This window comes from Gobius niger (genome assembly GCF_951799975.1).
Source record: "Gobius niger genome assembly, chromosome: 12".
Lineage (NCBI taxonomy): Eukaryota > Metazoa > Chordata > Actinopteri > Gobiiformes > Gobiidae > Gobius > Gobius niger.
In genome coordinates this window covers 15,791,344-15,803,955 of record NC_136863.1, presented here as the reverse complement: position 1 = coordinate 15,803,955, position 12,612 = coordinate 15,791,344, and the positions used below count along the sequence as shown (strand labels likewise).

At 40.5% G+C, this 12,612-nt stretch overlaps 1 protein-coding gene across 1 annotated transcript in view; it reads left to right on the top strand.

Moving 5' to 3' along the window:
- cdh13 (cadherin 13, H-cadherin (heart)) overlaps positions 1–12,612 on the top strand; it is a 287,039-nt gene that overhangs the window by 135,410 nt on the left and 139,017 nt on the right. Inside the window, exon 6 of the mRNA XM_079568318.1 lies at positions 2,077–2,221. Within this exon, the coding sequence (XP_079424444.1) occupies positions 2,077–2,221 (145 nt within the window). The remainder of the gene's footprint in view (positions 1–2,076; positions 2,222–12,612) is intronic.

Below are 12,612 nucleotides of genomic sequence, written 5' to 3'. Positions count from 1 at the left end.
GCATACGTAAGTACAGAATGGGAAGTCGGCTGGTTCCCTGAGGTGAAATCCACAGAATGACTCTCAACGCAGCAGAATAGGGCAAAGTGGAATGCATAAATACGTAATATGGTTCAACCAGCTTGCCTGTGCAGTCAAAGAGGTGAAGGAGGATTGGATGAGGAATAGTTGCAAACTGGCATGTCATATTTTATCAGTGAAGTAAAATTCGGATACGTACATTTTGAGAAAGTGTTGTTGGTGAACTTATGATGGTGTAGGCTCTAAAACAATGTAAATTCTCAGTCATCGAGGTGCTGGATTCAATCTTGTGTGCCAACGTTAAGCTTTCCATTCAAAGAGCTCATGGCAGTTTTTGGTATCGACGCGCCCACCAGATATAGACATGGATGGTGAAATTCAACTATTGTCATCCATAATCATAATTTGTTGTCCTGGAATTGTCCATATCCGTATTTTCAAATATTGTCAACGGGACTTGTCAACCGATTTGGTTGAGTTGAGGACGTTTTGTGTCTATCTTCAAAAGCTTCTTATCGCTCTTGTCAAAATGTAAGTCCTGACTAGCTCATATGTTTTCCAGGCTTCTTAAGTTAGAAGAGAAACGGCCTCAACTCAAGGAAGGACGGAGGGAAGAAGGAAGGAAGTGAGGAAGGAAGGAAGGAAGGAGGCAGGGAGGGAGAGAGGGAGGAAGGTAGGATGGAGAGAGGAAGGAGGGAAGGAAGGACGGAGGGAAGGAAGGAAGGAAGGAAGGAAGGAAGGAAGGAAGGAAGGAAGGAAGGAAGGAAGGAGGCAGGGAGAGAGGGAGGAAGGAAGTGAGGGACGGAGGGAGGATATAAGGAAGGAAGGAAGGAAGGACGGAGGGAAGAAGGAAGGAAGGAAGGAAGGAAGGAGGCAGGGAGAGAGGGAGGAAGGAAGTGAGGGACGGAGGGAGGATATAAGGAAGGAAGGAAGGAAGGATGGAGGGAAGAAGGAAGGAAGGAGGCAGGGAGGGAGAGAGAGAGGGAGGAAGGAGTGTAGGAAGGAAGGAGGCAGGGAGTGAGAGAGGGAGGAAGAAAGTGAGAGACAGAGGGAGGAAATAAGGAAGGAAGAGAGGAAGGACGGAGGGAAGGAAGGAAGGAAGGAAGGAAGGAAGGAAGGAAGGAAGGAAGGAAGGAGGCAGGGAGGGAGAGAGGGAGGAAGGAAGTGAGGGACGGAGGGAGGATGTAAGGAAGGAAGAAGGATGGAGGGAAGAAGGAAGGAAGGAGGCAGGGAGGGAGAGAGGGAGGAAGGAATGTAGGAAGGAAGGAAGGAGGGAGGCAGGGAGGGAGAGAGGGAGGAAGAAAGTGAGAGACAGAGGGAGGAAATAAGGAAGGAAGGAAGGAAGGAAGGAAGGAAGGAAGGATGGAAGGAAGGAAGGAAGGAAGGAAGGAAGGAAGGAAGGAAGGAAGGAAGGAAGGAAGGAAGGAAGGAAGGAAGGAAGGAAGGAAGGAAGGCCAAACAATTTACAATTCCTCCACGCACAATGGTGTGCCAGTGGGCGGCTGGTGGTCATTGGAGATTGGTGCAGTTGTTCTTTTGACAGTCTAGTAGCACCAAGGGCAAATAGTGGTAGCTTACCACCACTGAGTTTAGGGTGACTGTATTGCTTTGGGTGATTTGTGTCAGTGAGAATTGGAAAACAGTCAGATTCCCTCCCCCGTTTAAGACCTTTTGTTGTTCCACAATAAATTAAGTAAGATGAATAACTATGCAAATGTCAAAATGTTATTTAGCAATTAAAAAATAAGAGTTTTAATGAATTAAACATCATTCTTGCTGATCAAAATGTATCACTTGGTACTTGTCAAATTTTCTTTCACCAGGGTGCAAATGGGATGTTTGACAGCACCCGTGTTTTGCTTTGTTCTGTTAATTCTTAGTTAACTACCTTTCATTTTATTTGAGTTGTCAGTCTTTTTTCTTCTTAATTTTGACAGCCAGCCAAGTTGTCAATAGTTGTCAAAAAAAAAATCGTACAATTAAGGCCTTCCACTTTTATTGTTATTTTTCTCATTCTACAACTGTTTTACCCATTTTCTATTTTTTTTCCCACAGCTGGAGGTTTCCACCACAGACTTTGCTGGGAACCTGTTGGAGGGGCCAACCATCCTGGTGATCACTGTCATTGACCAGAACGACAATCGGCCCATCTTCAAAGAGTCGCGATATACAGGAGAGGTGCTCGAGGGCTCCCCTACAGGTCAGTCATATGTACTGCATTACAGCCACAACAACACAAAATTGTAATGGTTTGCTATTCTATTGTAGGTTGTGTTATGCATTTTTCAGGCTATTTGAAGACAGACTTGCCAAAAAAACAAACAAAATAAGATAGGATAATAGGCGGATTAATGGTAGGGAATGTCAGAATGGATTGTTTTGGATGGATACGTTTTGTGATGTTTTTGGTTTTGCATAAGGCTTTTTAAATAATAGAGAATAATCCTGGTTGCTGTCACTTTCACTAGTGTCTTAGTGTTATGGTTGTCATGTCTTTAGAGAAGCTTTTTGCTGTTGTCATCTCCAGTTTTCTCATGAGCATTGTCTTACTTGGCATGTTAAAGTGACAGTTCTATAAATTTCAGTATTCAAAGAAGCAAGCAAGTGAAAGACAAAAAGCAAGTAAATCAATGTTGAGCTTTCAGAATGGATGCCCTTGATGCACGGCTGCCAGGGTCTACTTTAAACAGCTCTGCAGCTCTGTGATCAGTGACTGCGCAGTAAATCTTCACGTTCTTGTCACTTTTGACACTTTCGAAGTATTGATACAGTTCTTTGAGCCCATGTCGCTGCTGTATCACAGTATTTTATATGACAGTGCTGTCAGTGTGCTGCCAAAGCAATAACTACGTTACCATTTTCAGTTTTTCTCAAATGTCGATGTTCATAACTTTTGGCCTATCTGTGCAATTTTTCTTTGCCATGATGAACGATTGTATAATGTATGTAATTACATATAGCTGTGTGACAGTCATGACTGTCATTGGATACATAATGACAAGTGTGCGATGTTGCTTGGTGACAGGCGGTTAGTCGTACAAAAGGTTTATGTATAGGAATTCTAACACAATTAAAATGCTGTTTTTAGTAATGGGTCTTTGCACTCAGTTAAGATCAATAAATAAGAAAAGAATATGAAATATGAAAAGAACCTTACGTTGATTGACTGGCTTATTGCTTGTCCCGCATCACAGACGGTGTTGTCAGTGAAGTCCAGTTTTCCCCTGTCATATGGTCACAGTGGCTCTGATGATGAAATTAGCAGAAATCAGTGGCCTCACCAGGAGCTCTCCTGCTGTTCACCTGCACTCTCAGAGACCTCTAACTGTCTATTCAGGTTATTTAGATGCCTCAAAAACATTTTACTAGCACCACAGGAGGTGGGGAAATGTTTTCATTTTGATGTCATGGTTGAATAGAGTACATTGATCAGGCAAAATCGGTGAAGGGGAAACCACGTGGGATCTCTTCATCATCACACACGTGTGCAGTTGAAATATGGAATTTAGATTAGCCATTTTGTTCTCAAAGTTGTTTTGTTACAAGGATGAAAATGTGAAAGCACAAGGATATATTTGTGCGAAAAGAGACTAAATGTAACAGAGTACCTTGAAAACTGGAGCCAAAAATCTATAACTTATTTACAGTGATAATGGCTATTTAGTTCTATGATGGCAACACCCTACTTTAACTGACTACTCTAATCTAGTAATCTAACGCATTACTATTTCCTAACCAGTAAGCAGATTAAAGTTACTTTTCCAAGTCACAGTGTGGTACTATTTTGTCATTTTCCTTTGTAAAAATATACATTTGGCAAGGAGTGACGTAACATATACTACAAGTCAAGTTTTCATCATGACGAGTTTGTGTCAGATAAAGATGATAATATTAAGGTTCGCTGTGCCCTCTCTGCTGACAGCAAAGTGTCATCGAGCTTCAAAGACACTGCATCCAACTAAGAAACATTCAGAATTTCAGCACAGCAGGGAATCTTACAGTGAGAGTCCCCCCAAGTGATGCGAAGCAAACAGCTAATGCAGGAGGAGGTAGTTCTTGTCAGTGTCAGGACATGTTCCTGGAAATTCAGCGATTTAGCCACAGCACGAGGTGAACAGAAGCACATGGAAGTGAATCAGACTCGATCAATAAGAGTAATGTAGTGCCCTCTAGTGGTCAGATGAACTATCATATATTAATCTCACTATAATAAACATCGCACTAAACATGCTATAATAAAGTAACGAGTGATCTAACTGACTTACTGTCAGAACGAAGCAATCGGTAAAGTAACTAAAAGTAATCAGTTGTCAGTAGTCGAATTACTTTTTCAAGTAATCTGTGGCAACACTGCTTATTTCTTTTTACAGATCAAAAGAAGCTGGCACTTACCTATGTGGACACGCCAAACACCATTTGACCGCATGCACCGTCAGGACAACCTTGACATTGTAACTGTCACGTCTTTGCCTTCACCAAATGTTGAATTAAACAACACAGTTAAAACAATTTGTCACAATGTACTGTCTATGGTGTATAGACAGTACATTCTAACATATTGTTTTAACTGACTGCCTTCAGATTCAGAGGCTCTAAAGGCTTACGTGGAGTAACATTTGAAACTGCAAATGATGATGATGATCTCATGTCGGAAACCACATAATGAGCAAACAGAGGCAAAGTCACCACGAAGGCTGTAAAAAAACATACTAGAGCAGAGATTTACCTGGGAGATAAAATGAGCACTTGTCAACTTCACCCTCAGCATGTGCGATGAATTGCTAATACACACATTGCTTATGCACCACTGTGCTTTGTGTAAGCACCAAATGTCATCATTAGGCATAGCTAGTGAACTAATAGGCTGACAGAGTTCTACTGCCCCATCTTGTTCCATTAATGTACAATATTTTGCTGGTTTAATCCAGGAGTAATAAGACAATGTCAGAGGAATTTATAAAGATCCAATGTTTTGCCTTCATAGGTTATCAGCCCTTACTGTAATGATTTGTTTTTGTCACAAGGCCGTCCATATTGTGTCTGTGTGTAAGATTTATATGCTAGCACTCTTGTGTGTGTTAAGCGGTTTGAGGAAATGAGCCCACTGGGAGCAAATCAGGATAATCCACAAAATCATGGTGAGTAAATCATTTCTCAGTCCAGGTCCTGCAGGAACTCAGAAACACCTGAATCATCAGAGTTGTTCCTGACCAGACTTAAGTTAACTCTGACTTCTGCCTGCTCAGCACCCATCCATTTTTCAATGCTCACTTTACATTGCCGGGCTATATTCCATATCTCCCAGCCTGTTAACAAGGCTGGATATGATTTGATTTTGGGCATTTGAGCAGTTTAGAAATATACTGGATACCTGGAAATGTTGTTAACAAAGATTTTAGGGTGAATATCCAGGTCCTTATTTTACTTTCTTTTTTGTGTTGTATCCCCACATGTTCAAAGTCTTTTACCCTTTCCAGTGTTATTAATAGCTATCATCTGCCTTCTGGAGGACTGTCTTTGTAAATTACTGCGCACTTGAATACTCCATACATTTAAAAAAAACAACAACCAGAAATTTAGTTTGATCTTATTTGCAAAATGGGCCGCTCTGACAACTTCTTGGCCCATGCGTTGCCATAGATGCCAGTGTGCATTGAGCCCCAGGATAAGATGAAGGATGCAGCTCGACACACAGTGTTTCTATTGCCTGCACTTGATCACAATAATGGACGCCATAATCTGCTTAGAAGGCATGTCAGCTCAGACTCAATCAGACCATTAACGAATCAATCACTCACTTATATTTAATAAGCCATCTATCTGTAGAGTGCCTGGTACAGCCACAAACCAATGTGTGTCCAAGTCTATATCGCAATGAGACAGACGTGCGCTTCTTTTTCAAAGGGCTGTCAGCTGTCAGCCTGCAATTATATCTTTTGGCCCTCCCCTTGACATCCTGACTACTAACCTCAGAACCATTCTCCTAAGTAATAAGAGCATGTTGAATCTATGCATATGTGATTTTTTCTTCTTCTTCTTACAGCCAGCAACCATTTATACTTGAATAGTTCAAGATATCTTTGACAGGACACACAGTATAGTTTGATTTCACAGACTGGCTGCTTAAAGTGAGTGTCTGCAAGTTGAAATCTTTTACAAATTCAATAGATTGTGTATGCACTGCGATTTGACATAACGCAAGTAATACTGAATTAAATTAAGCATCAAATCAGAATCCCTGGTGCCATCACTTTGACCAATGAGACGATCCTTCCTGTGAATGGCTTCTTCGGCTCCTATCAGGAGGGAAAGGGGAGGGAGCTTGATCATGTACACTTGAAATATCACTTCATTTGTCTCCTCATTTTGCAAACTTACAGACTATCGCTTTAGTCATTTATAAGAATAATATTTCGATTTTAGAGTGCCTTACGCAGCTAAAGAAATAAATGCCAAAAAAAGGGAGGTACGGCATTGCTGCACTGAGCAACAGGAGCAGACTTATATATACCTTAATTACGACCCCAGCTCAAAAAAAGGGGTGGAAGCTTTAACAAACTTTAAAGGGCCTAGATGGAAGTTGACATTTTTATACTCACTACTGCCACCTCAGGTCTTACTCTTAACTGCAGTTTCTATATTAAACTCGTGCAGGACGGCACTTCGGACCCGAATAAACACCTTTTTGAGTGACTATGCAGGATTTTGGAGGCAGTTGTGGTGAATAGGTCTGGACTCATGCTACACATTAGGACATTGTTGGAGCAAGAAGGGGGAGGAAAATACATAATTTGAACATTTTTAAACTCCGCCTAGTCCCTTTAAGCTCTAACATAAACATTTATTTAAACAAATATAAAAAATATGTATTAATATGTTAGTGGCGATGGTGGCATGGCATGGTCTTTTTATGCGTGGCCAACAGGCAACACTGGGCCCCTCAACCAAAGAAGATTCCAAAACTCCAAACAAAGCTAGATGCTCCCTCAGACCTCTGTACTGATAGATATAGGATAGATTACCCCCTTAGCTCATTTCATTCACATTCATCCATTGATTATATGTATAGTTTTACAACTTTGCAGTGATGTATAGTATAACTGAATAAGTGATAAGGCTTGGATCTCAAGAGCATGGGCACCATTGTGGAGTCCCATAGAGTGTGAGATCTAATATGTCAAGATGAAATAGCCTTTCTACTGGATGTTTGGATTTATGTTGATGTGGTCTCTGCCAGCTGCCCGCAGATAAGATAAATGTACAATGTTGGTGATATATTCAGTATAATTGGACATGATGTGGCGTAAATGGAGATATTACTCATAGGCGTTTCTGTTTGCGTTCAGACTCATTTGCTTTTGGATCAGGAGTAATTAAGGTCTGGGCTCCCACTGTGAAGGCAGAAGGGGATGGATGTGGTCCGCTGGCTGGCTCGGCTCTCTGCTCCCTCTGTAACACAAGCAGGCGCATGCAGGGATACATAAATACAACAAATTAGCAAAACAGCACACAATATTTATACAACCTATTATAATTAGATTTATTTTGATATATGTTTGCGATTTTAACTCATCTACCTCGTATGGGGCTCAGCTGTGGGAGAGTACCTATAGTTCTGGAAGTAAAATTCCCATTTTCCCCATTAATAGATAATCAGCATAAATCTGCTATAGCGTCACTTTTAATCTATACACTCGAAAAGGCATTTTGATTTAATTTTATTTTTTTATCATTAAATATAGTGGTAACATGGTCAGTAGTTGCCCCAGAGTTCATTTATATAGCGCTCTTAAAACGGAAAATGTACAGTTTGAACCAAAAGTTCCTGCTCGATGTTATGCTTCACTGCAGGCTTATAATATCCAAGACTGTAAAAATTAACACAGCTCTGCAGTTGATCATGTACAGTAACTCTTGTATATATTGGCACAGGTGCACTCGTGAGGTGCTAATAATTCAGGTGATCGTGCAGAGAAATGGAATGTTGGCAGCAAACTAGCACATTTTACAGAAGGTGAAACGAAAACAGTTGGACAGCCTCAGAATGTTCACATGTAATTGGTGTAAGTTCTTCTCACATGCGCCCACACCACTGATATTTTGAAGACGTTCTGATGCAGTGCACATATACACAACACAAGTTCATACTAGTACTGGATATAGCTACAATGTTTGCTAGTACCCTCTAATGGTGGATCTCTCGCTATGACACATGTGTCAAACCCAAGGCCCGCGGGCCGGATGATTTAATACATTCTGTGACTTATAAAACATACATTGGCTAGCCCATTCTTGTCTGGAGTTATACATTTTTAAAGAAATAACCAGAATGCTCACTCGAGAGAGAGAAAAAAAGAGAAGTGTCCAGCAGAGGGCATTGACACAATAAGAGACCAGGATATAAAGAACACATTATATCCACGTGGTTAGTGAACGAATAATGACTACAATGTAGCACGTTCAAGCATAATACAAATGTAAGCCATTATTTTTATTTTTAGGCCACAGTCCTGTTGGGCTTTGGACCAAATCAACCTAATTTTAAAATCACAGCTCATTATTATTATTAATGTATTTATTTTTTTTAAATCGTGTGGGAGCTTAATTTCGGCCCACGACCCAAAATTAGTTTGACACCCCTGATCTATGGTAACATTTCATCACAAACTCTACATTTCTAAATCCTTTCTTGATAAAGTAGTTTATAGAAGTCTGTTTTTGTTTGAGATTATGATATTCAATAAAGAAGTTTACAAAGTGTACAGCATTGAAAGTTGATCCCGAAAAACAAATTGCTGTTTCTCATAACTTTCCATCTTGTCTTTGAGAATCCTTCCTGTCCCTCTGCCCCAATGGAACCTTTTCCTCGTCACAAAGCCATGAGATCACTTTTCTCTTGTGCACCTTCTGAATACAAACTCCTCTTGTTCGAGAGGGCAAAATAAAACATTGAGAATCGATACCAAACTGCTCCGACTGTGGTGAATATGAGGACCCATGGACAAAGCTGAAGTGGAGGGTGCGCGTGCAGCAGTTCAGCGGTGAAGGGAAAGCCACCAAAGAGTCTAATTCCAAACCGTAATGATTCAAGTAAGAGATTACACAAAGCTGGCAGGTAATTTGTAGCATGATGGTGGTCACTTGTCCCATTGTGCCTGTCTATACCGGTCTCTCCTGCAACTCTCTGTGTTCACTGAACAACTCGGTGTCCAACAGCCCTCCCGGTGACCTGCCATCCCACAATGCCTCATTATCAGCTTGTCACACTGAGAAAGCCCAGCAAATTAAAGTCCAAGGTATCTACTGCGGCGGCTTGCCAATTAACCACAGGCCATTGTTGTGTTGGGGATAAATTAGCTGCTTTGCTTCATTACTGCTTCCCTTATGGATATGTACGCACTGTGTCATCAGGGGTTGTGGGCAGTAATAAGCTCACCTGTTTGACTGTTTTTTTGGCTAATTAGTTGGTACTCATTTAGACTTGGGCAGTTGAGATGTGATCTGGGAATGAGCACAAATTAAAAACAGCATGAGTGAAACCTGTGCTTGAGGTCTGTGATGGGCAAATGACACCTTTACAACACATTTGTCCAGAAATGCAAACCAAAAAGTCATGACTGAGAATGTATAACCAGCTAATAAAAAGGTAAGAATCAAACTGAATTCCATCATTCTGTAACAAAAGAAACAAACGACGGAAACTATTGTACAATGAGTTTTAGAACTTGATAAAAAGCTCTAAAGCTAACCTAATGACCACGTCTATATCTGAGAGCTTAATTTCTCTCCCTCTGCCTCATTGCTTCTGTTGTAATCATTCTGTTGTCTCTATGGTCAGAATACGCACCCCCCTCCAGTGGGATACTTCACTCATTTATATGCATCACTTCTACTTTCACCAGTAAGGGATCATTGATTTTCTTGAGCCTTCTTAACTGAGCTATCTTCTTCTGAATTACCATTGGGAGCGATATGCATTACACCGCCAAGAGCCAAAAAATAGCATTCTAAATGGACTTTATTTTCAATAGTGATTTGATGTGAATATGTTTGAATGGGTCTGTATTTGAATACATTTGGGGGTAAATTATTTTCCTCCCTCGCGGGCCTTCTGTGCTTCATTTCAGAGCTAAATAGCACCAACATCCATCTCTTTTCTTGCAGCTAACACCATTCTGTCTCGCTTCTTGCGTGAAAGACTCTCATATAGATGAAAATTCTTTCGAAATTTGAGGGGGGAAAAAAAGTTGGTAGAAAGTCATCAACATGCGGCGGGCTGAAAGTGTGAGGAGTGTTCGATAGGCGAGGTGTGACAATGGCTCCCCTGGTGACTGCTTCACGACTCGAGTGCTACTAATCTATTAAATAGTTTCTATTCTCCTTTGCCCTGACACAGAGTCCCAAATCAACTGTGGCTTGATTATCTCCTCTTCTCTTTGGTTGGCTATGGACCTTTTTCCTCAGATTCAGACACTGTCAAATCCTCAGAGTATGACCAGACATGCCGCTATGACGCCACTGCAGTCCCAATCCTCCTGCCTGATATAAGGCAATGACCAGGGCTCTCTTTCAAAGCCCAGTGTCTTCCAATTTAGATGACCTCTTTTCTTTCTTAATAAGATGACACACATTATAAAGAGCAAGAACCTAATTTGATAGAAATCTGTTTGAAATGTACAGGAATTGATTGTAACGGCAAATTTATATTCCATATATCCTTTATACTGCCTTGTCCCCAGACATTTTTTTTTGTTTCTAATTTGGGAATGCTACCCGAAACCTTTCCTGAAAGGAGTCCACATGAACTATAGAAGGTTTCTATTTCAGATTTGTATATTACAGTGCCAATAACATTACAGCTATATCAGTCTTTAACGGCTCCTGTTTAAATTGTTCGTGAAGAGGGCTGACTTCTTTACTTTTCTTTTAATATAACCTTCTCAGACTCGATACAGTATTAGACAGCTCTTCCGTCATAAAGGGGAGTCCATTTATCTGTAACAGCATGATTGAGGTTAGGAGGTATAAAATTGAAAAACTAGAGCTCCACTATCATAATGTCTCCTATAACAATAAGCTCAGTTTCTCGCTCTAAATCTCTATTGCATACAGTATATATTTTTTACTGCACAGAAAGACAATACCTTCTAATCAGCCAGTTTTTTGTTTTTTTTAAGAATATATTTTTCAAGATTTCATTCAGAAAGTCATTATTTCACTTTGCCATCAACAGAATGTCCATTTAGTGTTTCAAGATGCACATTTTGATTGGGATATTAGTTTGGAAACAGTTAATGTGATTGAAGAAAACATCTATGCTCCATGCTGTGTTCTTAATGTGTTCATAATCCATTGAAGGGATGGGTCAGTATCTCCTGACCTTAGAAATAATAAGAGTTTATTTAGCCGCAAAGCAATACTTTTCTCCTGAGACATCTAGATCTTTCTTCAGAGCCTTGAAAGTCCCGCTGCTGTACTGTGTATTTGATCTCTTCTTACTTTTATCTTCCATGCTGTTTGGTGGCCTGTGTCACTGTTGGAACCTGCCCTTTTTTTTTTTTTTTTCAGTTCTTCGGTTGATTCTGCTAATCCTTCTGATTGTTACGCTGCACTGGGTCCAAACATGATCTCCCACCTCCCACTCCATCATCTGCCTCTAAACAGTCAAGTATGAGACTGGAAGTACAGGACAGCTTTTCTCTCAGGGCTCTAACTTCTACAAAATATGATTGATCAATAGGCACCAAATGTGATTCTTAATTTCCACACATTTGCATAAACTGCTGTATAAAGTAAAACTGAAGTTATTGCAAGTTATTACTGCAGCCTGGCAGTAGTATGGGAGACTGGGGCTGTTTGTCTCATTGCTTTTTATAGCCACACTACGAGGCGCTGTTACTTGATATTGTTATTGAACATACATTTTAACATCCTGATTCTCCTGCTGTAATTTGTTTTCATTCACTTCAATAACACTGAAATGAGGACAGGATTTGTCTTTTTGGGGAATTTGGCCAATTTTCAACTGCGTTTTCGTGTTAAAAATCTGTGATATGTGATATATGATATATTTTTTATCTAGGAAAAAGCTATAGATCATACCTTTTTAACTGAATGTTAATAATTGAGCTTTCAAGTAAAAGCCATGTGAGCGCTCGCTAAAACTTTTTGTCAGATGGTCATTTGGGGCGGGTTGTCTCAGGTGGGTCAGGGGTTGGTTGTCTCACGAGTTTAAATGGTGGAGAAAATATTTTTTCATTCGGCACGGTAGCGCAGCTCGTGCTTCACAGCTAGAAGGTCCGAGTTCGATTCCCACCTGGACGGGGCCTTTCTGTGTGGAGTTTGTCTGTTCTCCCCGTGTCGGCCTCCTGCGGGTACCCCGGTTTCCCCACCACAAAAAAAGAGGTGAATCCTGCATCACAATCAAGACTTACTTCAAGTTGTATTGATGAGCGGTGGACTCTTCAAAACAAAGAGCGATAACCAGCCCCAGTCTCCCGTGTGAAGAATCAAATCTGATTTTTACATGGTTTATATTATTAGCTCCATAAATACAATATCTGTCATTCCATCAATTTCATGTACAAATCA